A 25,463-nucleotide genomic window follows, 5' to 3' on the forward strand; every position below is an offset into this window, starting at 1 on the left:
AAGAGTGTTTGTTGTTATGGAAAAACTCCATGGAGACATGCTGGAGATGATCTTGTCAAGTGAAAAGGGCAGGTTGCCAGAGCACATAACGAAGTTTTTAATTACTCAGGTAAGAAATCAATTAGAGTCAGAAAAAAAAAAAGGTAATATCTAATATCAAATGGTATCACTGTTTACCTAGAGCTTTCTACCCTTGTTGTTTAGTCCCTACCTCCCCAGTCTAAACTACACTTTAAAAAAAAGTTGCAGTGGCTTATTGTATTCTCTAATTTATATCTGTAGCATCCAGAGCTCAGGATACGTACCAAATGAATAATGTGTGTGCAGGCCCATGTGTTAAAACTACTCATGAAATTTTAAAATGCACAGTGACTGAGTCCTCATTCTTTGAAAATATTCAGGAATATGTATCCTTGTTAGATATCATTGAATTCTTTTATCTACACCTGTTTTGGTTGCTATATGGATACCATAATATGATACGTTTTCCATTAAAGTTTCCTTAGAAACCTGCTGCGTTAATCTAGCTCATTTCAGGGACTGGAGTATAAAGAAACTCAACCATTCATTTTGAGTTTTCTCTTGACCCTCTAAATTTATGTCCTAGTAGAAAACATTTTGAAATAAACTTTTAGACTAAAATAAAATGATTTTGATGATTTTTTCCTTTATAGATACTTGTAGCTTTGCGTCATCTACACTTTAAAAATATTGTTCACTGTGACCTCAAACCAGAAAACGTGTTGCTAGCATCAGCTGATCCTTTCCCTCAGGCAAGTATGAAAGCCTCTCAGCAAAAAAGCCAGCGGACAGCATCACTGGTTCCCCTGCAGCATTCTGTCACCCTTTCTCCTCAAAACCTTTTTTTCAAGTCTCACCTGTCTGTTTTCATCCATTTGTTACCCTTCTTATATTGTGGGGACTGCAGCTTTGTCGCTCTGCATCTCAGTTCAGCCTGCCTTAATAATGCACACTGAGCCTCTCATTGTGCTTCTGCTTCTGTCGTGTGGACGTCCTGGAGAACTGGCAGCACTAGGTCAAAGCTGGGAGCACTAGCCTAAGAGGGAGACACTTAAGAGTCCCAGGGATGCTACCAGCTCTCTAATGTTAGGCAAGATATTGCAGTTCAGTGTTGTTCTCAGGGGCAAGGAAAAAAGTTTCTTCTTTTCCTCAATTCAGAGGATTCAAAACAACTGGATCTCTTCCCAGGAACTGTCATATCTGAAGTGACTGAGGTGGCTGTTCTGCCCTGGCTCCCTGATATCCTCGTGTCCTGGCTAGGTGTCTGTGCAGAGCTAATTTTGAGGATTATTGTGGATAGCATGATGCGTCCTTGTGCTTATCCTTCAACCTTTACTTATAATAAGCCCTTGAGTTAAATCCATCAGTTTGCATGATGTTTTCCTGCCTGGTAAAACAATATTACCCACTTCTGTGTATACATATTTTCACATTTATCTCTGGTTTTACGGAGGACGGAAGGAGGATATTTAGATGATATTTTTATGAATAAAAGCATACTTTTGTATCAGTACATAAACCACTATCTTCAAGTACATAAAATGGAAAATAGCTATTCTACCATGAGAAATCCATACAATATATGTAAAATATTACAGTTGTTTCTTAGCAGTTGTGGACTAAGACACACAGTTTGTGACCTTACTATATCTCCAAACCATTATTATCAACAGGTGAAACTTTGTGATTTTGGTTTTGCCCGGATCATTGGAGAGAAGTCTTTCCGGAGGTCAGTGGTGGGTACCCCAGCTTACCTGGCTCCTGAGGTTCTAAGGAACAAGGGCTATAATCGCTCTCTAGACATGTGGTCTGTTGGGGTCATCATCTATGTAAGCCTAAGTGGCACATTCCCATTTAATGAAGATGAGGACATCCATGACCAAATCCAGAATGCAGCTTTCATGTATCCACCAAATCCCTGGAAGGAAATCTCTCATGAAGGTAATATCTTCCATTCAAAAGTGATAATGATTTAATCATTGTGTTATATTATTAATTGAGTTGTGAATTTTTAAATTCATAAATGCTTATTTCAAATTGCCCACTAAGGCAGGGGCACAAATTTATTGAGGTGGATGGAGCAGTAAAGGAAATGGAGACAAAAATATCTCCTGGTAAAAAGTATATGTATTATAGAGAAATTGAGAAATACACATTAAAAGGTAAATGAAATAAAGAGAAACTTAATATTTGGTGTATTTCCTTAGAACTTATAAATGTTTACACATTGATATAATGGTAATACTTGGTATTTACTAACAGTAACCTTTTATTTACTATATGCCTATTTCTATGTTAAGCACTTTTAACTTATGGGCACAAGAACCTTATGATACTGATATTTTAATTGTCACATTACATATATTAGTATACCGCATTCTTTGTATACTGTTTTCCTATATGTGACATTAGAGCATGTATATTTTATACATATTCCCCGCTATTATATTTTTAGGTTATTTCTATTTGTTCAGTGTTAGATAACCTTTACGTATAATTTCTTATATGTATCTCTGATGCTTTTTTTTTTAGGATAGATTACCTTGGCAGTGTTGCATTATTTAAAATTAAATTCTTCTTAATAAATGTTTCCTTCTTAAAGGAAGAGTGATAGTTTTAATTCCTTCTTAAAGGAAGAATGATAGTTTTAAAAGAAGTGGTGGGGCAGTCAGGGCAGCGAAAATGGCTCACTGCATGCTTCAGAAAGCAGTTCCTGGGCTTCCCTGGTGGCACAGTGGTTGAGAGTCCGCCTGCCGATGCAGGGGATACTGGTTCGTGCCCCTGTCCAGGAAGATCCCACATGCCGCGGAGCGGCTGGGCCCGTGAGCCATGGCCGCTGAGCCTGCGCGTCCGGAGCCTGTGCTCCGCAACGGGAGAGGCCACAGCAGTGAGAGGCCCGCGTACCGCAAAAAAAAAAAAAAAAAAAGAAAGCAGTTCCTCATGAACGTGCTTTGGAGTTTATTTAAATCTCTCTCTCACACACACACACACACACACACACACACACACACACACACACAATGTGAAGATAGGTTTAACTATTATATCTATATTTCAAGTGAGAACACTGAATCAAAAGAAGTGAACCACCTGCCAAAATCACAAAGCTAGTAAGTGGCAGAGCCAGAATTTATGCCCAGATGTTCTGAGCGTACATTCTGTAACCACTGGTCCTGCTTCCTTTTTAGTTTTCAGGCAACATCTGGTTCTAAGTTTGTTGAGATTTCCCACCACTTAAAGAGGCAAATACATTCATAGATAAACATCTATTTGATACCTGTTATTGCACGCGGTGGTGCAGAAATTGGAAAAGAGCACGTATAAATTGCTTGGACAATTAGTTCTTAGACTACATTCATATTAAATGGCACGATCTATCTATTATCAGAGCTTTGAGTTACTATTGGCAGCAACCTTTTGAAAATATTGTATTGAAGTATAGTTGATTTACAATGTTGTGTTAATTTCCTCTTTACAGCAAAGTGACTCAGCTATACATATATAATTATATATATATATATATATATATATATATATATATATAATTCTTTTCCATTATGGTTTGTCACAGGATATTGAATATAGTTCCCTGTGCTATACAGTAGGACCTTATTGTTTATCCATCCTATATATAACTGTCTGCCTCTGCTAATCCAAAACGCCCATTCCTTCCCTCCCCTCCCCTCCTTGGCAACTACAAGTCTGTTCTGTATATCTGTGAGTCTGTTTTTGTTTTGTAGATATGTTGATTTGTATCATATTTTAGATTCCATATATAAGTGATATCATATGGTATTTGTCTTTCTCTGTCTGACTTACTTCACTTAGTATGATAATCTCTAGGTCCATCCATGTTGCTGCAAGTGGCATTATTGCATTGTTTTTGATGGCAGAGTAATATTCCATTGTACATATATACCACATCTTCTTTATCCATTCCTCTGTCAATGGCCATTTACGTTGCTTCCATGTCTTGGCTATTGTAAATAATGCTGCTATGAACATAGGGGTGCATGTATCTTTTTGAATTATAGTTTTATCTGGGTATATGCCCAGGAGTGGGATTGCTGGATCATATGCAACTCTATTTTTGCTATTTTGAGGAACCTCCACACTGTTTTCCATAGTGGCTGCACCAATTTACATTCCCACCAACAGTGTAGGAGGGTTCCCTTTTGTCCACAACCTCACCAGCATTTATTATTTGGAGACTTTTTGATGATGGCCATTCTGACTGGTGTGAGGTGATACCTCATTGTAGTTTTGATTTTGTCAACAACCTTTAACATCATTTAATTAGTTGTAAATCATAGCCAGGCGGATATATTTTGAAGGAATCTGTGACCTTAAAAAGAACTACCATGTAGCCAAAGGATTAATGAAATATTTAGGATAATTCAATAGGGGAAAAAAGGGAAGTGTAATTCTTTTTCTCAGCCAGGAGGCAGAAAGGAGAGAATTATCAAATAACCTTGTGACCTAACCTTGTCAGGGAACATTACCTTTAAATACAGTTAAAGGTATGTTTGATATCTATAATCTAGAAATCCAGTAGGATAACGATGTTATTACCACAGTGCAAATCTGAAATATCTCTAAAGCCAGTCATACATTTTCCTGTTATGCAAGAATAGGACATTAAAAACATAGCCTTCACATTAAAATTTTTTTTCTTGGAGTAGTAGAGTACTTTTTCTTGGAGTAGTGGAACAAATGATGCCCACTCTGGTATCATGGAAATATGCTGGCCTTCTGTGTAGATAGAAGCTATAGATTATGAATGTTTAATTATCACTAGTAATAGAAACCAGAGGCATAGATATCAATAGCTCAAGAAACTCTTGTTGGGAAACCACAATATACATGCATAAGTAATATGAATGTAAAGGGCAAAACATAAAATATCCTTCAAGTTTTCATAAAATGTCCTTGAAAGTTTGTTGGGGAGATGAGTTATATGAACTTGGGAAAATGATCATTTATTTCCTTGAATTGTTAGCTTGGTATAGAATCAGGGTCTCCAAGTTCAGAGAAGGGAGAATCACTGTGGACTTGACTAGCCAGAATTGCATTTTCAGGAGAGATGGAACTTAGGCCAGTCACTGAAGAAAGAAAAGGAAGAGATACAGCATTTTACAAAGAGGGAATTACATGGGATTATTCAAGGGGCATTTATATTTGACCAGAAAGAACACATTTTACTTGGCTATAGATATGTCTAAGCACTAAAAATGTCCTGCCACTCAGACAAAGTGATGTGGAAACCAGCTCAGGTAGAATCTCCTTCTTCTAAATGACTCAAGTATCAGTTCGGGGATTAACTGGCCTCTCTTCTCAGTATCTTTCTCTAGCTCATCCTTGCCTTTGAGGCACAGGAGTTGTACTATTTGCTAAATGAAGCTCAGATGGCAGATGAGTTACCTACCTGCTGGTGTACGAACAGAAGTATTATTGAATATAAAGAAAAGCTAATTAAATTATGTCATAATATTAGCTGTGGTGTTACAAAAGTAATTACCGGCCCAGATTCTATTCCACTGTCTTGTTGGGAACAAATAATTTCCTGATTAGATATTATCACAGGGCCAGTACCAAATAACTTTAAGCACATAGGATCTAATGAATACACAAGCAAACTAGTATCGGGCCAAGGGTGGTCACAACTGAAATTAGTGAATTTTCAGTGTCAGGATACTGTAAACCACACCAGAACCACTAAAATTCCAGATGCAAGGAAGTAAAAATCTAGGCACCTCAGTGACTCTAAATCAAAGGTAAGGATCAGCAATGAAGCAGTTTGTGATGTACTTCCTGCCATTCTAATTAGCCATCACTTACCTTTTCTGAGCTTCAGTTTCTCATCTGTAAAACAGGGTAATGATTCCTGCCCATATTATGAAGTTGTAATAGAGACTGAAAGAGATAAAGGATGTGAAAGGCATTTATAGAACGCAGGTGTGGGGTGAGCCAAGGATTTGAATCTAGGAAAAGGATAGCAGAACACTAAGCTAAGCAGTTGCTCTGGCGAGTAACCAAGAATTGATTGTATAATTTTAGAAATTATATGCAAACTGATGTGCACATTTCCCAAGTGTTCTTCAGAAAAATTGTTAGTTGTACTTTTTTTCTTGGCATGAAAAAGCAAAAGATAAAAGAAAGTTGTAAGGTCTTTGTAACGTACGTAGATATGTCAGGAAGAGAAAATTCCTTTATTGTGCTTTTTTTTTTTTTCTGTTAGTGTAGACATGGACTCAGTAAAATATAATACTATATACTGGAGTGCTTGAGCTATCATTGTGCCATTTGATCCTCACAGCAATCCTCTAATAAGTAACTTGATTTAGTCTCTATGTTAGAAACCAGAAAGGTTCAATGACTTGCCTAAGGTCACACAATGGTAGGGCTTGGACTTGAAATCATTGGTTTCTCTCCATTCTTTACAGCATACATTGTTGCACACCAAAGGGTGCTTATTTCTAATGTCTTGATATTTAGCAACCTATAGGGAATATTTTAAACTCATTAATTATTCTTGCTATTATAATATAATAAGCTGAGTATTGGCATTAGAGATATGCTTACTAATAATTTATCAGTGAGTTAATCAGGACTCTTGCATGCAAATAATAGAAACTTATCTCTAAGTTAGACAGAGATAATTTATTGACTCACACAACTGGGGAAGTCCAGAAGGTAAACTCCATTCATCTGGATCCTATAGTTCAAGTGTCACATTTCTCTCTCTTACCTCTGCTTTACTTTATGATGGCTTCCTTCTCAGGTGGGCTTTTCATATGGTACAAAGTGATCTTCCAGCAGCTCCAGGCTTACATGCTACCCACTGTACATGACTCAGAATGGAACCATAATTATCTGTCAGTAGCTGTAGAGTCTCTGAAAGGGGCACTGATTGGCTGCCCTTAAATCCTGTAATACCCTGGGAACAATCACGTTGTCACTGCAGGAGCCTGGCTCTGATTGGCACTGTGGATGATGGAGAGCCCCTCCAGGTTGGAGAGAGGAAGTTCCTGCAGGGAAAAGATACTAGGCTAAAAACAAACACAAAAGCATTAACAGATGTCTGTTATAAAAATAGATATTTTTGTGAATTAAAGCATGACTTGAAAAATGAGAAAAAAATTGGGGAAAATTTAACTTAGCAAATGTTACAGGTAAAATGGTAATAGTAAAATTAAATAAATTTTGAAAGAAAAAAATAAGAATAACTAATCTTCTATAACCTTTGCACTGTAGCCAAGCACTACTTTACACACTTTACATATATGAACTTATTTAATTGTCCCCAACCTTTGAGTAGATAGTATAATTGTTTCCATTTTAAAGATGAGGCACTGCAGACATAGAAGGTTAAGTGGCTTCCCTGGGTGGGGCTAGGGTGCAAATCCTGTCAGCCTGCTCCAAGGCAGATGCTCTTACCCACTGCATTTACAGCCTCTTGATTATCCTTTCTAATGGAATTAGCCATGCTGTCACATTAAATTTTTAATATGTTTTCACTAGCTTAGAGCTAGTGTAGCAACACAATTTTTAATAATGTCTAAAAAGACAGGGAAACAGGATCACGTTGTGATAAAGACCTGAGTTGCTTCCACTCAGCATCTTGGTGACCTCATCCAAGTTACTTATGCCTTCAGGTCTCAGTTTTCTTGTCTGCAATATAGTGACACTAGTTACTAACTCACTGGATTATTTTAAGTATTAAATGAAATTGCACTGGAAAGCAGTTAGCACAGTGATTGACATAACTAGATTACCTTAAATGTGTTAACCACTATTTCCAATCACTTTACATGATCAATCGATCTCTGTGTGTGTGTGTGTATATATATATATTTTAGTTCTACACACATACATACAGTCATATAATTATGTATGTAACTAAACACATATTTAATCACAGTTATATATATAACTAAATACTTGTATAAATTATATATTGCTATACATGTATAACTAAATAAAAATGCATGTATACAATAAAACACTCCAGAATGAATCATATGATTACAAATAATTGCACAAAAGGAGACTTTAGGTAATCATGGGAAAGGAGGAGTTTGAGAACATTTCAGTTCATTCTAAGGCAGTGTGTTGTACCTTGTTTCATTTCATCATTGTGACTATCTGATGGCCATTTGACCATCCAGTTTATCCATTACTACCTGTCAGTAATTAGACATGGCCTCATTCTCACCTCCAGCTTTATCTCATACTAGGTTAAGCTTAGTCCTCAGCACATAGGATGGCTATGACATTTCTCAGTTCCTTGAAAGGACTTGTTCACCTATTTTCAAATAGTTACTTGATTGGGCAGATTTACTTCATCTTATGGAACAGGCAGTCCATTGTCACTTAAACATTTTTTTAGATAATCAGATGAAACTAAAGAGAATTGCACCTTATTTGATCATGTACCAATATGCCCTTTCTTTCATTGCATTTTTAGCAATTCCAAAATAACAAGAGATAGGCCAGGTTGTCCTCCATGTTTGTCACATCTAGTACATAATAAGGGTGAATCCTGGATGGACATGGCCAAAAAAACAGAAAATTGCAACCAAGACTCAATCTATAACTTAAGAAATAGGTAAGTAGGGCAGTGGTTGAGAGTCCACCTGCCGATGCAGTGGACACGTGTTCGTGCCCCGGTCCGGGAAGATCCCACATGCCGCGGAGCGGCTGGGCCCGTGAGCCATGGCCGCTGAGCCTGCGCGTCCGGAGCCTGTGCTCCGCAACGGGAGAGGCCACAGCAGTTAAAATAGATAACCAACAAGGTTCTACTGTATAGCACAGTGAACTGTATTCAATATATTGTAATAAACCATAATGGAAAAAAACATGAAGAAGAAAATATGTATAACTGAATCACTCTGCTGTACACCAGAAACTAATACAACATTGTAAGTTAACTATACTTAATTAAAAAAAAAAAAAAAAGAAAAGAAATAGGTAACAGGGATGTAGAGCTTAGAAAACAGGAAGTGGAAAAAGTACCTAATAGAACACAGGAATATTTGCAAGGTAGGGGATTACTAATAATTTTGCCAAAGAACCTCCTTGATCATGGCTCGTTTTAAACTACCTGTAATTGTCTCGTTCTAAATGTATAGCAGACAGTTTTTAACTTTGGCATGCCAGCGGTTAATCAGAGGAGCTAGTTAATAATGGGGATTCCCAGACTCCACCCTCATAAACTGCCATCTTGCTCTGAGACTGTAAGAAGTCCATGGAGCACACTTTCTAAAACACTGCTGGGGAGCCCTGATCCCCTGAAAGACCTGACAGCTGACAGTGCTCTAAAAAAATTTTTAGTAAGTTTCCAATATTCAAATTTAGATGAACTAAAAATTCCTCTCATTTGTAACATTTTTTTGTATCCACATCATTTTCTTTATCAGATATTTAATATCAGGACGTGTAATTTGTTCCAAATGTTGAATGTATTTCAATATAGACTTCCATGAAAATAGTAAGAAAAAGAAATAAGAAAAAGCTTCTTGACAAGCTTCCTATGTCAAGATGAAAGAAGAAAAAAGAAACTCCAGGAAATGCAAAAATTTGTGTAATAAAGTTATGTGTAATAAAGAAGAAACTAACGTGTGTCATGATTTTGAGCGATTAAGGGAATATAGGAAGAGAGAATCCTTTTAACACTTGAAAATTCTCCTTTGAGTGGGCATAGGTGTAGAAATTTGATGCTACAGGTTGTAGGGTTATAGGTTATAGACTATAGGGGGTATGAGTTATAATCCTATAGTTCATAATAGCTATATATAAATTATTCCACATATTGCTTATTAATTTTAAATTATAGAAAACCTTTAGACCAAGCATATCTGACTTCATTATAATTATGCAAAAGGATGTGTAAATAGTGAAACTTCTTTCACACTGGAAAGGAGGACAGAGAAGAGGTGAAAGGAGCTGTAAGAGCTGTAACTTGCACAGAGTTGATATCCGATTCTGCCGAGGTGAATGGATTGGCTTATGTATTGTGTTGGCCAAAAGGTTCATTTGGGTTTTCCCATAAGATTGTACGGAAAATGCCGAATGAACTTTTTGGCCAGCCCAGTACATTCACATATATGATTTAATCATAGAGTTAATCCTTTTGAATAAATGTTTTATATATACATATGTATATATATATATATATCCTGTGTTGTGCACCAGGCACTGTTCTAAATTACAACAGTAGCCAGTACATTAATTTAATGTAACTAAATTAATTGCATAAAGGAGGACAATGAGGTAGAAAAAGCTGAAATGAATGATTCATTGTCCTTAATGGGAGAGAATCAATGTTTTATTTTGTTTTGTTTTTAAGGTGGTTCTTCTCAAACTATGTGATAAAGGACCAGTTTTATTTTATTTTAATTTCCAAACATATGGATCAGTACTTTGTGAAATATAATAAAAGTGTGACAGCAATGTCAAAATGCTGTGAAAGTTTCCAAAGACTTAGTCTCACTTTCTATACTTATCTCATTGTAAACTAATAAACATTTCACAGACTGGAATTCATCCATACTCTGAATAGCTTAAAGTTAGTGAATCAAGCATAAATGATACTGCACATATATATATATATATTTTTTTTTACGGTACACAGGCCTCTCACTGTTGTGGCCTCTCCCGTTGCGGAGCACAGGCTCCGGACGTGCAGGCTCAGTGGCCATGGCTCACGGGCCCAGCCGCTCCGTGGCATGTGGGATCTTCCCGGATCGGGGCACGAACCCGTGTCCCCTGCATCGGCAGGCGGACACTCAACCACTGCGCCACCAGGGAAGCCCTGCACATATTTTTTTTAAGGTGTAGAGGTAATCAGAAGAAATTTTTTACATAGTTAAAAGAGGTTTAATAATGAGATATTAGGTTTTATCTTTCAATTTGAACTCTTCCTACTGATTGATTTAGATCTTTTACCAGGTGCATATGACACTTTTGTAAAAAATAATAATAAGGAACAAAAGTGCAAGAAAGTTCCAGGAATAAGTGGAGTACAACCTTTTGTGTGACTTCAATTCTTGCACACCTGGTCTAAAAGTTGTCTATCATGTTAAATATACAAACTCTATCTATGTATCTGTATCTATCTATCTATATATATATATATATATATACACATACACTATATATATCTATACTATTTTATATGTGAATATTACTGGAGAGTTAGAGGGTTATAGTTCCTTTTCTATAATGCCAATTCTTGCATGGTGACTGAGCAGATGAAGAAGATGTAATCTTAAATCTCTAAACCTGCTTTGCCCACACAAAGGAGAATTTGCAAGTGTGAGAGTCAAATTAATTCTCTTTTTCTACATTCCTTCAGTTGGTCAAGATCCTAACACATCTTAAATTATTCTATTTTATAAATGGCTTTTTTATACAGCATTTTTTACCCAAGAGTTTATTCTTAGAAGGAGAAGAGAGATGACACAGGTAACCATGTGAGGTGGGTTATATAGCTAATAAGGTGAAATATAATTTGCTTCAGTGCAAATCATCCTACTAGGAGAATGATGACAAACCTGCAGTGATGGGAAAGCCTCTGTTAGAGTAAAAGTACACTTCCATCATCAGATTGAATTGATGTGTTCAATTAGAGACACACAGTAAATTTGAGGAAGGTTAGTAATAGACCATGATGATCACTGGATAAATTACTATTTTTTCCTTCTGAGTTTTGATATTCCTTTATATGCCATTAGGGAGGCAAGCAGGCAGTAATCAACACAGAGGCAGCCTCAGAAATTGTCTCACAAAGAGCCCACGACCCCCGCAGACAGAGATCATTTTCCGTGCTTGCAGGTGAAGTCTGAAGAAGCACCTATTCTCATCTCACCTGCTGTGTTGTCACTGCTCAGCTTCAGAGTCACATGGTTAGTTGATATAATCAAGAATTAAGATCAGACATGAAGCCTTGACATATGGGAAAAGGAAAAAAAAAGAAAAGGAAATGCCCTTGCATTAATCCTATAACTTATCTTTAGTTCAAAATTATCAACTTGGGATGGTGCACCCGTGACACAGGTTTTTTTCCACTGCACGATCCAACAGTCTCAATGGTAATATTTCTGCTGCTTCTTTCCCCTGATAAGTGCAGCTGTAGTTTATTCTTCCATTTGGTCTCAATCCTCTGCTGACATTTATGTTCAGTGCAGAATATATGGCATCCCAAGGCATAGAAAGGCTATAATAATATACCACTAAATTTATCCAAGCATCTAAATTTTATTTTAAAAGCTATTTTTTTTTTTTGCCATTCAATGTGGTAAATTCAAATAAAATTGGTCACAAGTGCGTTTTTCCCCCAGAAATTGGAGATGAAAAATACAGCCAGTACAAACACAAAGCAAAGCTAAATAAAAGCCTAGCACCATTACCACATGGTATGTTTTCAAAATCCAACAGTGTTCCAGAACGCTAAACACTTAAGTTGGAAGTAGCACTTTGCCATGAAAAGGAACCAGCTGTAGGTCCCTCTTTCACTACATATTGTTCAAAACAAAAAATAACCCTATTGAAAATAAGCCTCGGGTAGATGAGACCCAGAAATCCAATGGTATGAGAAACAAAAGAAAGACAATTGTCATTTAAAAATTAAACTGTGTTTGTAACAGTTTATGAGCCTTGCAGATCCAGCAAGCGTGCTGAATATTAATGAATAGATTGATTTGTCAACATATTAGCACCACTGTCAGACATAACAGCATGGAGGAGATGCAAGGGGACTAGGCAGTAAAGTACTTAAAAATGCTGGACTGGGTACCATGAGATTCCATCATGATTGATAAACTATAGTGAATGATGTGGGTCACAACTTCCCCTGGGTTTTAACATTTTAAACAATCTCTATTTGAAATTCTAGGGTTACTTGCATTTAATTTTTTTTAAAAAGAGTATGCTTTTTGTTCAGTAATAAGGAACTTTAAAATTATGAGCCAAAGACATACAGTGGTTTAAATGATATCTACTTAGTGAATTTTTAAATATATGTATGTGTGTATGTGTTTATATACATATACATACACACACATACATATTTCAAAATCCAAATGAGTTAATATCTGAAAAGGTGTCCCACCAGGTAAGGAACCTTTGATAGCAAATAAAATGTAATTAATGAGATTTTTTTCCTAAAAAATGATAATTTGGAGAGAGAAGCTGATCTGGAGAAGTTTTAGCCAGAACATTGGCATTGTAAGTGCTCAAAAATTGGCTGTTTATTTGTGCTCCAAACTGAAATGTTTCCTATATATCCCAATAATAAAAATAAAATTTCACTTCTGAATGTATATCCTAGCTGAGTTGAAACGTGACATGTAAATATATGTGGAGATGTCAGGATATAGGAACAACAAATGTTAAATATTCTGTAAATTTGCTTTCTTTCACAATAACACAGAATAATATTTCAAAATACAGAATATTAAAAATCTTATCCTACCCCTGTACTACTCCACAATACCAATCCACTGAGCAATTATCCAGAATACTCTTATGTTGCTACTGTAATAGAAAATGTACAATTTCATGAGGAGCCCTATTTCTTCTCAGTTTGAGCCTAGCACAGTGAACAAAATGTCTCTGGGTTTTTACCCACTGGTAGAAACAAACCCAATCCTTTTTCCAAATAAAAGTTTATCTCAGAGGTTTGAAAGCAGCCATCATATCACCCCAAGCTTTCTGTTCTTCTGGGCAGTTTTTTCTTTAACCTCCTGTTCACTCTGGTCCAGACACTCCCCTCTTTATGTTCTTTTTATTTTACTTTATTTTATTTTATTTTGCAGTATGCGGGCCTCTCACTGCCGTGGCCTCTCCCGTTGCAGAGCACAGGCTCCGGATGCGCAGGCCCAGCGGCCACAGCTCACGGGCCCAGCCGCTCCGTGGCATGTGGGATCCTCCCAGACCGGGGCACAAACCCATGCCCCGCCCCGCATCGGCAGGCGGACTCTCAACCACTGCGCCACCAGGGAAGCCCTATGTTCTCTTTAAATCAAACCTCAAAAATGTTCTGACTCAAGGTTCAGTGAGCCTGAGAGTAACGTGAATCCACCATTCCTTCATTATAAAGAACACATTTCTTTTAGCATGGCATAAAATAACACTTGATTTATGTATAAAATGTAGAGTTTACTGTGCATTTAGGACCCTGAATTTTTTCTTATAAATGTTGTTGAGAAGCCACATTTTTCAATTCTGTATTTAGACTGGTTTGGTTTCGGGGGGAGGGTGGCTAAATGGAGGACTCTGTTTCATTTGTCCCTGTTAAATGTTATCTTACCAGTATAGCTATATATTTATATAGTTATCTTGGAACTTATTTGTGTAATCCAACTTGTTTGCTCTTCCTATCGGCATCCCCTGAGTAGAAGCTATCCTGAAACCTTTCTATTGTCTTCGTTCCAGAATACTAAACAAGATGGGGCCTTCTCCATGTTTATATCCATCTATTCTGGGGCCCTTTGAGCAATATTAAACCAGTTTTCAACTGCTTTCAATGTTCTCATACCCCTAGTCCTTTGCTATTCAAAATGTGGTCTAAGGTTCCACCTGGGACTCTCAGGCTCCACCCCAGGCCTACCTAATCAGAATCTACAGTTTAAGATCCCTAGATTATTCATATGGGTGTAAAAATCTGAAACGCACTGCTTAGCACAGCCATTCTCAACCCTAGGAGCACATATTAGAAACACCTGAGGTGCTTCTAAAACTACCGACACCTGGAGGCCCCTAACAATTTTTCACTTGACCTTTGGCTTGAGTATCAGCATTAAAAAAAAAAACAGAAACCTCTCCAAAGTGAAAATGAAAAAAAGAAAAATTCACCCCAAACTTCATTAAACTAATATAAATATATTTTGATTTAGAGTTTAAATTTTGAATCAATTTGGCATCAGTTTGGGGGCTGCTGTATGCTGTGCTTAAACAATTCATGATTTCCAAGACTGTCTTTCTAGTCTTCAGGCGGAAATTAAACTGAATGTAAAGCAAAGGACTACCCAATGATAGAATAACTTTCTACAGAGGAAAGAACTGGGAAAGGAAAGACCCTGCTTGAGTCTCTAAAGGTCTTGCACTTCATTGGATTGCGGTAATTGACTCAGGAACGAGTGAGATGATGATTCCCAGCGCCCTTGTTTGCTGCTGGCAGCCTCTGGTTTCAGCCCCTGAGAGGAGCATCCCACTTAGTGTTGCCGGGCAACAGCTTGCTGGGTTGAGAGCTGGAATGTGAAGGGTTGCAAAATGATTTTTTAAATAAACACATAACTTACCATCAGCATGAATCAAGCCAAAGGGAGAAGTACTGAGCCTACAGGGTGACAGGCAGTGAGGCAGAATGGAAAGGGAAAAAAGCGAACAAGGAGCTCAGTAGTGACAGATGAAGACTCCATCACTAGAGTCGATAGTTCTGATCTGGCTTCTAATTTGAAAATTTGTACCTCAGTAATTTGCAGCTGGACGAAAGACAGTATGAAAAATTTTTTTCTAAACTACCATGTCTGGACAAAACAGGTCAGCCCCAGGGTTTCATAGATAATTTCTCTCGTGTCAAATAAACATTGTAAAGTAAATGTGATCTGTATTGCAGATCCTCTCAGCATTATTCTGATTTTCTGATGAAAGTCATTGATCCTGTGATCCATTTGTAGACGTGTGATGTCCTACCATCCAGGAGTATTTTTAGCCAAAATATACAAACTATATGCACATAATGTGGATATTAAAACATAGAGCTGAGAAAATGGCTATTTAAATTTCTAATTAATGTATTCAATCTATCAAATGCTATTTAGCAAGCATTTTCCTAATACATTAAATGATGCATTTGATTTTAAATATTTATGAAATTGTGCAAAAATGAATACACAATCTGTGGGACCTTAAAGGAGCTAAAATCTAGTGGGGAGAATGGGGGGACAGGCAGGTACCTAAAATGAAAGATGGGAAATGGGGGAATTTCCAGGGGTTAAGACTCGGTGCTTTTACTGCAGGGGCCCAAGTTCCATCCCTGATCGGGGAACTAAGATCCTGCAAGCCTCTCGGCCAAAAAGAGATGAAAAATGCAAGATGACTGAGAGGTGTGACCTGAGGGTCCTATTATGTCTTCAGATATGTCCAGTTCCATTCTTTCTGTAGGATTTTCTCCAAGCTTTGGATGCTGTTTAGTTTAGCCATAGCTATGACACATGCAAATGTCCCTTCTGCATACTAAGAACCTATTGTCCATACACATGGTATTTGTTTTGAAATGGAGAATGACTGCAATATAGTTTGCACAATTTCAAAGATGATTCTGAATTTTGACACCCTAAGAAAATAGAATCCATACAATTAACACCGATGGAACGTTTCTTTTCATATTAAAACATAAAGCCCTTCAGCACCTGCGTATACCATTTAATTTTGTTTTTGTTCGGATATACTTACACAGAACTTCAGCTATCCCAACATCTGCTGAAAGTCCCATTCTGGTAAAAAAAAAAAAAAAAAGTTTGATAAAATTTTCTCTTCACTTTCCTGACATTTCAGTCTCTCAGCTGATGGGGCAACAAGAGAAATTGCTGTACAGGAAGTTAGGGGAGAAGTAACTTTGTTAGCCAAGAATTTGTTGTAGCAAAAAAGAAACATTAAGCGTCATAAAACATTTTCTTTGCTCTTATTTTAATTTATAGGAAACATTAATACGGATCCATGGCCAGAGACATTTTAGAAAACACAAAACTCTGGGCTTATGAGAGAGGGGATTCTTTAAAATAAAAATCTGAACCATACAATTGTTTACAATTTTCTAATAAGAAAGAAAAAGAAAAGACTTCTCACATTGCCCGAATGTAGCTATTTGAGGTGTTCAGAGAGCTCAGCCTTAAGACAATTTATTAAAAATATGGAAGGAAGGGATTGAGTTTTAGGATGAATAAGAGAACAGAACTCTCAGAATAATATTAGAAAGGCTAACTCTCAGAGTAAATGGGCAAGTAGAATCAGAAAATAATCCTACCACTCTCTGAAAAAGTTGCCATTATATTTACTGCAAAGAGAAGGAGGAACTAGCCACTGCCTATTTTGCTCCTGTTTGCTTTGGGGGTGGAGAAGCGGCTCTTCAAATTGAGAGAATAAGGGAAGGAGGGTGTGAAACAAAAAATATAACTCAGAGAATGGAGGATTTTCCTGCACAGCTTTTTGGCCCTAGGTACAACGACAGCTGTTTTAAATTACATCTGCTTATTGCCCCAAACTGTGGAGAATCCAGCACTGTGTAGCAGTAAACCTTAACCTCATGAAAGGCAGGTATTGGGATATGTACTTTTTGCTATATTTATGGAAGGAAGTATGGGGTACCAGGAATTTGCGGCATTCTCTGCTTCCCCAAATATCTCTTTATCCTGGGGCTCCAGATCTTCCTGGTGCTCCAGGGAACCTGGAGTTTCTGTATCCTTCTAGCTTCCGCCTTGGGTGCTAGTATCCTGTTCTGCTGACATGCCAGCATGTCACCTTTCCTTCTGACTTCCCATTCTGCTGCAGTCCCCTTCCTTACTTCCTATTTCCCACAGCCAGACCACCGTCCCTTTCTCCTTTGCTTTGTTTTTGAAAGAAGTTCACAGAATGGCCCAATTTCATATCTGTCTTTCCCATTGTCTCTCCTTCTCCGTCCCCAGCCACCCTGCAGTTTCAAAGACAAACCCTGTCAGATTCCCTCTAGGTCAGAATTCTGAGTCTCGATTTGAGTTTCAGAACTGGAGTTGAGATCCCATTTGGAATTTTTTCCTGATTGTTGACTCTCTTGGGACTGCTGTAGCTACTCCAGTTTTACTAGTCTTTTTGCCTCTTTGCTACTGGCTTCCTTCCTCCCTTGACTTGGATCCTTTACATTTGAGGGTTACCCATAGCAGTCTCAGCTGGGAGCTAGTACCTAGGGGGGAAATAGTGGTATCACAAGAGTACACTCAATGGCAGCTATAAACTATGACTGATGTTCAGAACAGGACTTACTGCATATTGAAGAGGCTAACAGAGGTGCTCCTAGAGCCATTGTGGGTAATTAGTAAATCATGGATAAAATGAGAGAGAGACCAGAATACTTAAGACAGGCCAGGGTTTTCTGAATTTCTAAAAGGGGGAAAGAATGGATTCTGTAATCATTCAAGAAGAAGCTTAATATTTGTCCTTGTCAAAATCCTAGAATGAATGATTAAATGAATAGTTTGCAAATATTTAGAAACAAATCCTGGTACTGAGAAGGAAATAACTAAAAACCAATACTAGTCAATATTAGTTTACTTAGAATCTATTACTCCAAAATAATTGCATTCTTTTTCAATAAGATACCTACTGCCAGATAGGTAGGATGAATAATACCAAGGACTTATGTTTCTTTACTATAATAAAACATTAGAAAAAAAATCTCCCACAGTAGCCTTTGGAGAAGATGATAACATATGGACTGAATGGGATACTCCTAGGAGGAAACATTGCTCATTTATGAGTGTGTTCAAAGAATAATTAATAGGCATGGCAGTTGGGCGTGTAATCTATTGGAGAGTCATCAAGTCCTATGTTTAAGCCTTATCCTGAAAAAAGGTTCCTAGTAATTTGATTAATGCATAGCAGATAGGCTTACTCAGTTTGGAAGTGTTGGAAAGCTAGAGGATTAGTCCCTTCAATAGGAGAGATCACATCACATTCAGAATAGTCTTTGAATGCTGAAATGTTGAGCTAAGGTCACAAAGATAGATAGATAGATCAATCCAGGCACTTATGTACATAAAAGTATGGTGGAAACATGACTGAGAAGAACTTAATGTTCATTATTGGAAATTTTCTAAATTTAATTAGTTTTTGAGGTTATTACCAGTTAATAATAATGAGTTAATGGTATGATGTGGCTACTGCATGCCACAGTATTTAAGAGCACGGGATTTGGAGCCAGTTACCCTGGGTTTCAACCTCAACTGTTACCTGGGAACTGTCTGACTTCGACCAAGTTATATGACCTTTTGAAGTTTCAGTTTTTCCTTTTATATAAAATAGAGATTAAAATAGTAACTACTGGGGCTTCCCTGGTGGTGCAGTGGTTGAGAGTCTGCCTGGCAACGCAGGGGACGTGGGTTCGTGCCCCGGTCCGGGAAGATCCCACAGGCCACGGAGCGGCTGGGCCCGTGAGCCATAGCCGCTGAGCCTGCGCGTCCGGGGCCTGTGCTCCGCGGCGGGAGAGGCCGCAGCAGTGAGAGGCCCGCGTACCGCCAAAAAAAAAAAGGTAACTACTTTCATATGTTTGTTAGGAGTACCTAAGAATATGAATGTGAAATTTTTTTAAAAAAGCAAAACCTTCCATCCTAGGCTATATGAATAATATCACAATTAAGTTGTCAGTAAATTGTGAAGAAAATTCTGGTCCATTGTGAACAGGAACATTGAAAAAGAGCTACTGAACATAAAAAGCTGTCATATAGAATAGTCAAGTTCTCCATTGCATCTAGAACATAAATAGGATTAATGTGGGTAAGTTATAAAAAGACAACTTTGGGCACAACATAGGAGAAAAGAATTCTTGTCACTGGTATCCTGCAACACCGTTGAGACGTGAAATAGATTGGACTACTGCAGTTAGTCACTAGGACCCTAGCTAGTTATATTTAGGGAGTGCTAAAGAAAACATTTTTTTCTTTGAGCAGGATATTAATTAAAGGTCAAAGATTTGAAATGGTGCATTTTTTTTTCTTTTTTCTTTTTTTTTTTTGCGATACGCGGGCCTCACTGCTGTGGCCTCTCCCGTTGCGGAGTAAATGGTGCATTTTGTCATGTTATATGTGTGTGTGTGTGTGTGTGTGTGTACACACGTGTGCATATTTTGCCTTTGCAATTAGATTGGGAGCTTTCCAGGGCTTTATCATTACCTTTTTTATTCCCAATGTCATTGCCAACAGTAATTCCTTAAGGAATATTTGCTGAATGAACAGATAAATGAATGATATGTATATGCAATATACATGGTCAATAAAGAGAATATTGTAAAAGAACAAAAACAGTAGAATCTCTTTTTAAAAGTGAGCTTAGTGAAAGGCATTTTGGATGGTATATTTAATGCTGAGTTGTATGAGACTTGATTAATGAAAAGGATGTTTTAGGAGTTCCAGAAAGAGTGACCAGTAGAATGGAACTCTCAAACACTATGATGAACCTATTTTCTCAGTAACACCGGGTTCCCAATATTTAACTACAGTGTCCAACATTTAATAGTTAATTATTTCTGTTTTCTGCTATCAAGAGCCATGAAATATATTTATAAATACACAGATACACCCACCCCACCCCCACCCCCCGACACACACACACACACACACTCCCGCTAATTCTCTCCTTAGGTCCTAAACTATTTTCTCTCGGAGGTACTTGTCATTGGCTTGCTGTGCTTATTCAGGTCAGCTGTGTACTGCGGCTGTAGTGAGACTTGTGATTATATGCTTCATTCAGCAGAGCAATTTTTTCATCTTCACATATTCCATTCCCTTCAGACACATCTAGTTTCTCCCCTGGCCGTACTTCCTTCCCCATTAGGCAGTGTGATTCACTGTTGGGGCCCATTTGGGCACAAACCAGACTTTTTGTCGAGTTGCAGTACTCCTACCTTCCTAATTACAGAATTCAAAGCAGAAGGAGTGAATTAATAACATGTCTTTATTCCCTGCAGTGTGTGGGGAAGCATAATGCTGCGGCATGCTTATGGTAGCACATGCATTCTCCCGTCTCCCCTTATTCTCCATTTTTGCTGTGTGACTTCACAGCAGCAAGAATGGAAGGTGCACTTTACACACCAGTGAGTAAATCATGTGAATGGATGTTATAAAGCCCATGCCCAATACACAGTTCACTGAGAGAACTATACTTTCAAAAGCTCTCTGAGAACACATGCTTGGAATTTGAAATTGTACTAAATACTGTGTTTCCTAAGGTATCCTAGCGAAGGCAAGGGTGTAGGGGCATAGACAGCATTTAAATATGTGCTATTGCATTTACTTTCTCCAATCAAGCAATTCTTAGATGTTTGATTCTACAGTCCTTCCATGCAGGCAAATACTTGGAATATTAGTATCAAAGTGATACAATTCTAGATTACCAAAAGCCTGTAAAAATCATTTCTCTTTGCCTGATAACGAGAAGGATTCTGATTCATTCTGAGGGAATAAAGTGATCTTTGTTCCAGGTGGCCTCAGGACTCCTGTGACACTGTATTTTCAGATCCACACAGACTGATGTAGACCAAACAATGGAGTCGAAGCCCCCTCATTCAGGACTTGATGGCTGGGGAAGTTGGGGAGTTAATTTGCATCTTTATCAGATACCTGTTAAAGGTTTTTGATAGAAAGATCCATCTCTCAAGAAACTTAATGACCGGGGTTGATTAAGGGAGGGAATGGACTCTGGTGGAATGTGAATGCTTTCATTAGTTTGGCAGATTTCACTAAGTTCTTCTTGGGAAGAAAATGCTAACAGGAAAGAAAGAAATGGGAAGTCATTACAAGAATGAATGGGAAGCATGAGGTAGTGAATTTAATAAATAGTGAACAATTAATGGTATAGGCTGAAAATAATAGTTTTCAGAAAGGTGAGTGAGAACTCTGTTACATGGTACTCTGGGTAAGATGCGTTGTAGACTAGATAACTAGAAGAATCACTTTTTTTCCTAAATTACACTCTGTTGAAGTCCCAGTCAGAGGCAGAGTATGAGGCTGGATGGTTTGTGATTCTAACCTCTTAGAAAAATTATTGTTAGACAAGTTGATTACCTGTCTTCCCTATGAAAGCAATGAAGGCTGATATAATTCCAATTCATGGGTTTTTTTTGTTTGTTTGGTTTGGTTTTTGTTTGCGGTACGCGGGCCTCTCACCGCCGCGGCCTCTCCCGTTGCGGAGCACAGGCCGCGGACGCGCAGGCTCAGCGGCCATGGCTCACGGGCCTAGCCGCCCTGCAGCACGCGAGATCCTCCCGGACCGGGGCACGAACCCGCGTCCCCCGTTTCGGCAGGTGGACTGTCCACCACTGCGCCATCAGGGAAGACCCATCGGTTATTTTTAAAAGTAAAGAGAAAGAGACAAAAGTGTTTCACCACTGGGCCATTGGTTTTTAGGCTCTAAGTTTATCATGAGTCATGGCCTATGTTATGCTTTATTTTCTTCCTTTTAAATGTGGCGTCCAGATGTCTGTCACTTAATTCAAGACTACGGAGCCCATTATGTGTATTCAAACTTTAAACACATTTTGTAACAAAATTAGTAAATGCTTTCTCTTGAATATTAGTTTTATCCTGCCATTAGTGCAACACATATTTAAATGATGTATATTTGAACAACACTCCTACTTCAGAAAAATGTATTCGAAACTAGACTAAGAGAAATTCACATCATACTCACAAAGGACTCATACTCCTTCGTCTACAATTATTTCCAATTCATTTTTTTGCATCTAAAATTAAATTAAGGCCAAGGTTTTAGAATTCTCAAGGGGAATTTTCTTCAGGTTCTAATGTCTACTATCACTGTGTTGCATTTAACTGTGTGAAATAGCAGATGTGGAATAAACTATAAATGAATTATGCATATGTTCCAGATATGTCATCTATTTTTACCAATAAAAATTTTTTTCAGCCATTGATCTTATCAATAACTTGCTGCAAGTAAAAATGAGAAAGCGCTATAGCGTGGATAAGACCTTGAGTCACCCTTGGTTACAGGTAAAAATCAATCACTGGATATTTTCTCAGTTGAATAAGCTTCTAAATATTTAAGATTCTGATACTATATATAAAAATCTTTTGTCATATTTTTTAAAGTATAATTATAATACCAGTTTGTTTGCCAAAATGCATGCAACTTAATAGGATTTAATAACAATTTAGTATTTCTAAACCTCTTTCTCTACCAGGAAAATTGGATAAGGGAGAAACACACCATACCACACGCATACACACACACACACACACACCAAAAACAGAAGACAAAAAAAGAAGGGTAATAATGAAACTCCAAGGACCAGATTTCACAGGCATCTGTATGTGTAATCCTGATAAATATCCAAGTAGATGCCCACCTGGTCATGCACTGTACTTGTTTGGAAGCAATATATTTAAATCCAGGGCAATACTTGTAAAAGAAATGCATGGTAGATATAAAGCATATGCATGTGTTTGTTCTCTCTTAAATATTTTATTTTCACATTGAACTTAGAAGTTTAGAAAAACGATCCTCTGAAATACTGAAGGATTATTTGTAGGCATTAAATTCCAAAGGAATACCAACATTCTGCTTTGTTTGACTGCAGATATTAATTGCCCACCTTCTGATGCCTGATATCCTATAAACAGTATGCATTTGCAAAGTTTAGGTAAATAGGATGGCTATGGTGCTGATGCTGTCACCTCAGGGTGCCTGATGAAAGACAGCACAGTGGGAGTGGAAGAAAAAAGGGTAACATATATGTTGTGGGAGCTGACAACAATGACAGAGTGTTTTAATGAGTTTTAATCATATCTATGGTAATATTTTGCAATTTCTTCCTCAGGATTATCAGACCTGGTTAGATTTACGAGAGCTGGAATGCAAAATCGGGGGACGCTACATCACCCATGAGAGTGATGACTCAAGGTGGGAGCAGTACGCAGGCGAGCAGGGCCTGAAGTACCCCACACACCTGATCGATCCAAACACTGGCCACAGTGACAGTCCCGAGACCGAAGAAACAGAGATGAAAGCCCTCAGTGAGCGTGTCAGCATCCTCTGAGTTCCATCCCCTATAATCCGTCAAAACACTGTGGAATTAATAAATACATACGGTCAGGTTTAACATTTGCCTTGCAGAACTGCCATTATTTTCTGTCAGATGAGAACAAAGCTGTTAAACTGTTAGCACTGTTGATGTATCTGAGTTGCCAAGACAGATCAACAGAAGCATTTGTATTTTGTGTGACCAACTGTGTTGTATTAACAAAAGTTCGCTGAAACACTAAACTTGTTATTGTGAATGATTCATGTTATATTTAATGCATTAAACCTGTCTCCACTGTGCCTTTGCAAATCGGTGTTTTTCTTACTGGAGCCTCAATTTGGTAAGAGTCTACAGAACCTGTCCATGAAGTATTTCTGTCCTGTGTGTCCCATTGGTGTTGTCACTATAAGCAAACTCTTGAAGAGTAGATTATTACCAGTGTTCTATGAACAACTCCAAAACTCATGTGGAGAAAACAAATGATGGGGGCTGGGGGCTGGGGGGGATGGATATGCAATCCTAAGACACAAATGCATGAAAGAGTTTTACTGTATAGTTTCAAATCCTTTGCCTGCCTGGTGTGCCTCAGTATATTTAAACTCAAGTAAATGGGCCTAGGTGCACCTACTACTTTTTAAGCCTAAATGCCTTAGAAATGTAACTGCCATGTATAGAACAGATATATTTCCCCCTTTCTTACAATACCCTGCTGTACTATGGAAAATCAGCAGCTAAGCAACCTTTTGCCTATGTGTATTTTTCAACAATAACAAATAAATATTCTTGGCAAAATATGTGTCCATCCGACTGAATTATTTTCATTTGTGATCCATGCTAATATTCTCTGGCCAAGTAAGAGCAGGGGTATCTGCTCAAAAAAACCAGAGAAAGTCTCAGGGCCTAGAACTTAGCTTTGTCTAGTCTGCAGCCACAAAAGTATGTTTCCAAGTATACTGAAACCTTTCTATCTTGCATGTCATCTAGTTTCCAGTAGAAAAGAGAAGAATGACCAAAGCCAAACAGAATACTTGGAGACATAAGAATATTACAAACAGCAATCTCAGTGTAGCCTCCTGATTTATTAGAATAATGGCTCTAATAATTTCTGTCTAAAAAAGAAGATTCTGAGGTGAACTATAATAACACATCAATACTGGAAAATTCCTAAAGAGAAAGCCAACTTAAGTAAAATTCTGTAGTCTGGGGAAGACAAAACTAGTATTGGACTTAACAGACTTCAGGTGTGTGGAGTGGATAATTGTGGGTTGTTTTTCTTTGTAGCAGGATGACAGTGAATTAGCATGTATTACTGTTACTATATAACAGGAAAAAAAATTGTAATAAAGGTTTGGAAGAATTTTATGTGTTGTAAGCCACTTGAATATGTTACATAATTACGTTAAGACAACAGACAGTATTTGCACTTGGAGGGATGGGAGGAAAATAGTTGATCTTTCCAATGGTTAATTACTATTTTGTATTATTTTAAGGGATTTGGAATTTATTCTGTGTTAAATCTGAGGAAATCATTCAAACTTTTTAATCAGAAGAATAATCAACATCAACAAGTTCACTCTGCCAGCAAGACAGAGTCTGGATTGAAGCCAGGGCAGGGGTGAGCCAAAAGACCAGGTAAACTATTGTAATAAAA

The 25,463-nt window shown here is 37.7% G+C and overlaps 1 protein-coding gene across 1 annotated transcript in view; it reads left to right on the forward strand.

Annotated features, from left to right (window-relative positions):
* Positions 1-23,827, forward strand: part of PRKD1 (protein kinase D1) — a 132,201-nt gene extending 108,374 nt beyond the window's left edge. The window contains exons 14-18 of the mRNA XM_007469033.1: positions 1-109; positions 675-773; positions 1,695-1,962; positions 22,696-22,781; positions 23,609-23,827. Of these exons, the coding sequence (XP_007469095.1) occupies positions 1-109; positions 675-773; positions 1,695-1,962; positions 22,696-22,781; positions 23,609-23,827 (781 nt within the window). The remainder of the gene's footprint in view (positions 110-674; positions 774-1,694; positions 1,963-22,695; positions 22,782-23,608) is intronic.
* The last annotated feature ends 1,636 nt before the right edge of the window (positions 23,828-25,463 follow it).

Source organism: Lipotes vexillifer, unplaced genomic scaffold (genome assembly GCF_000442215.2).
Source record: "Lipotes vexillifer unplaced genomic scaffold, Lipotes_vexillifer_v1.1 scaffold631, whole genome shotgun sequence".
In the NCBI taxonomy this organism is placed as follows: Eukaryota; Metazoa; Chordata; class Mammalia; order Artiodactyla; family Lipotidae; genus Lipotes; species Lipotes vexillifer.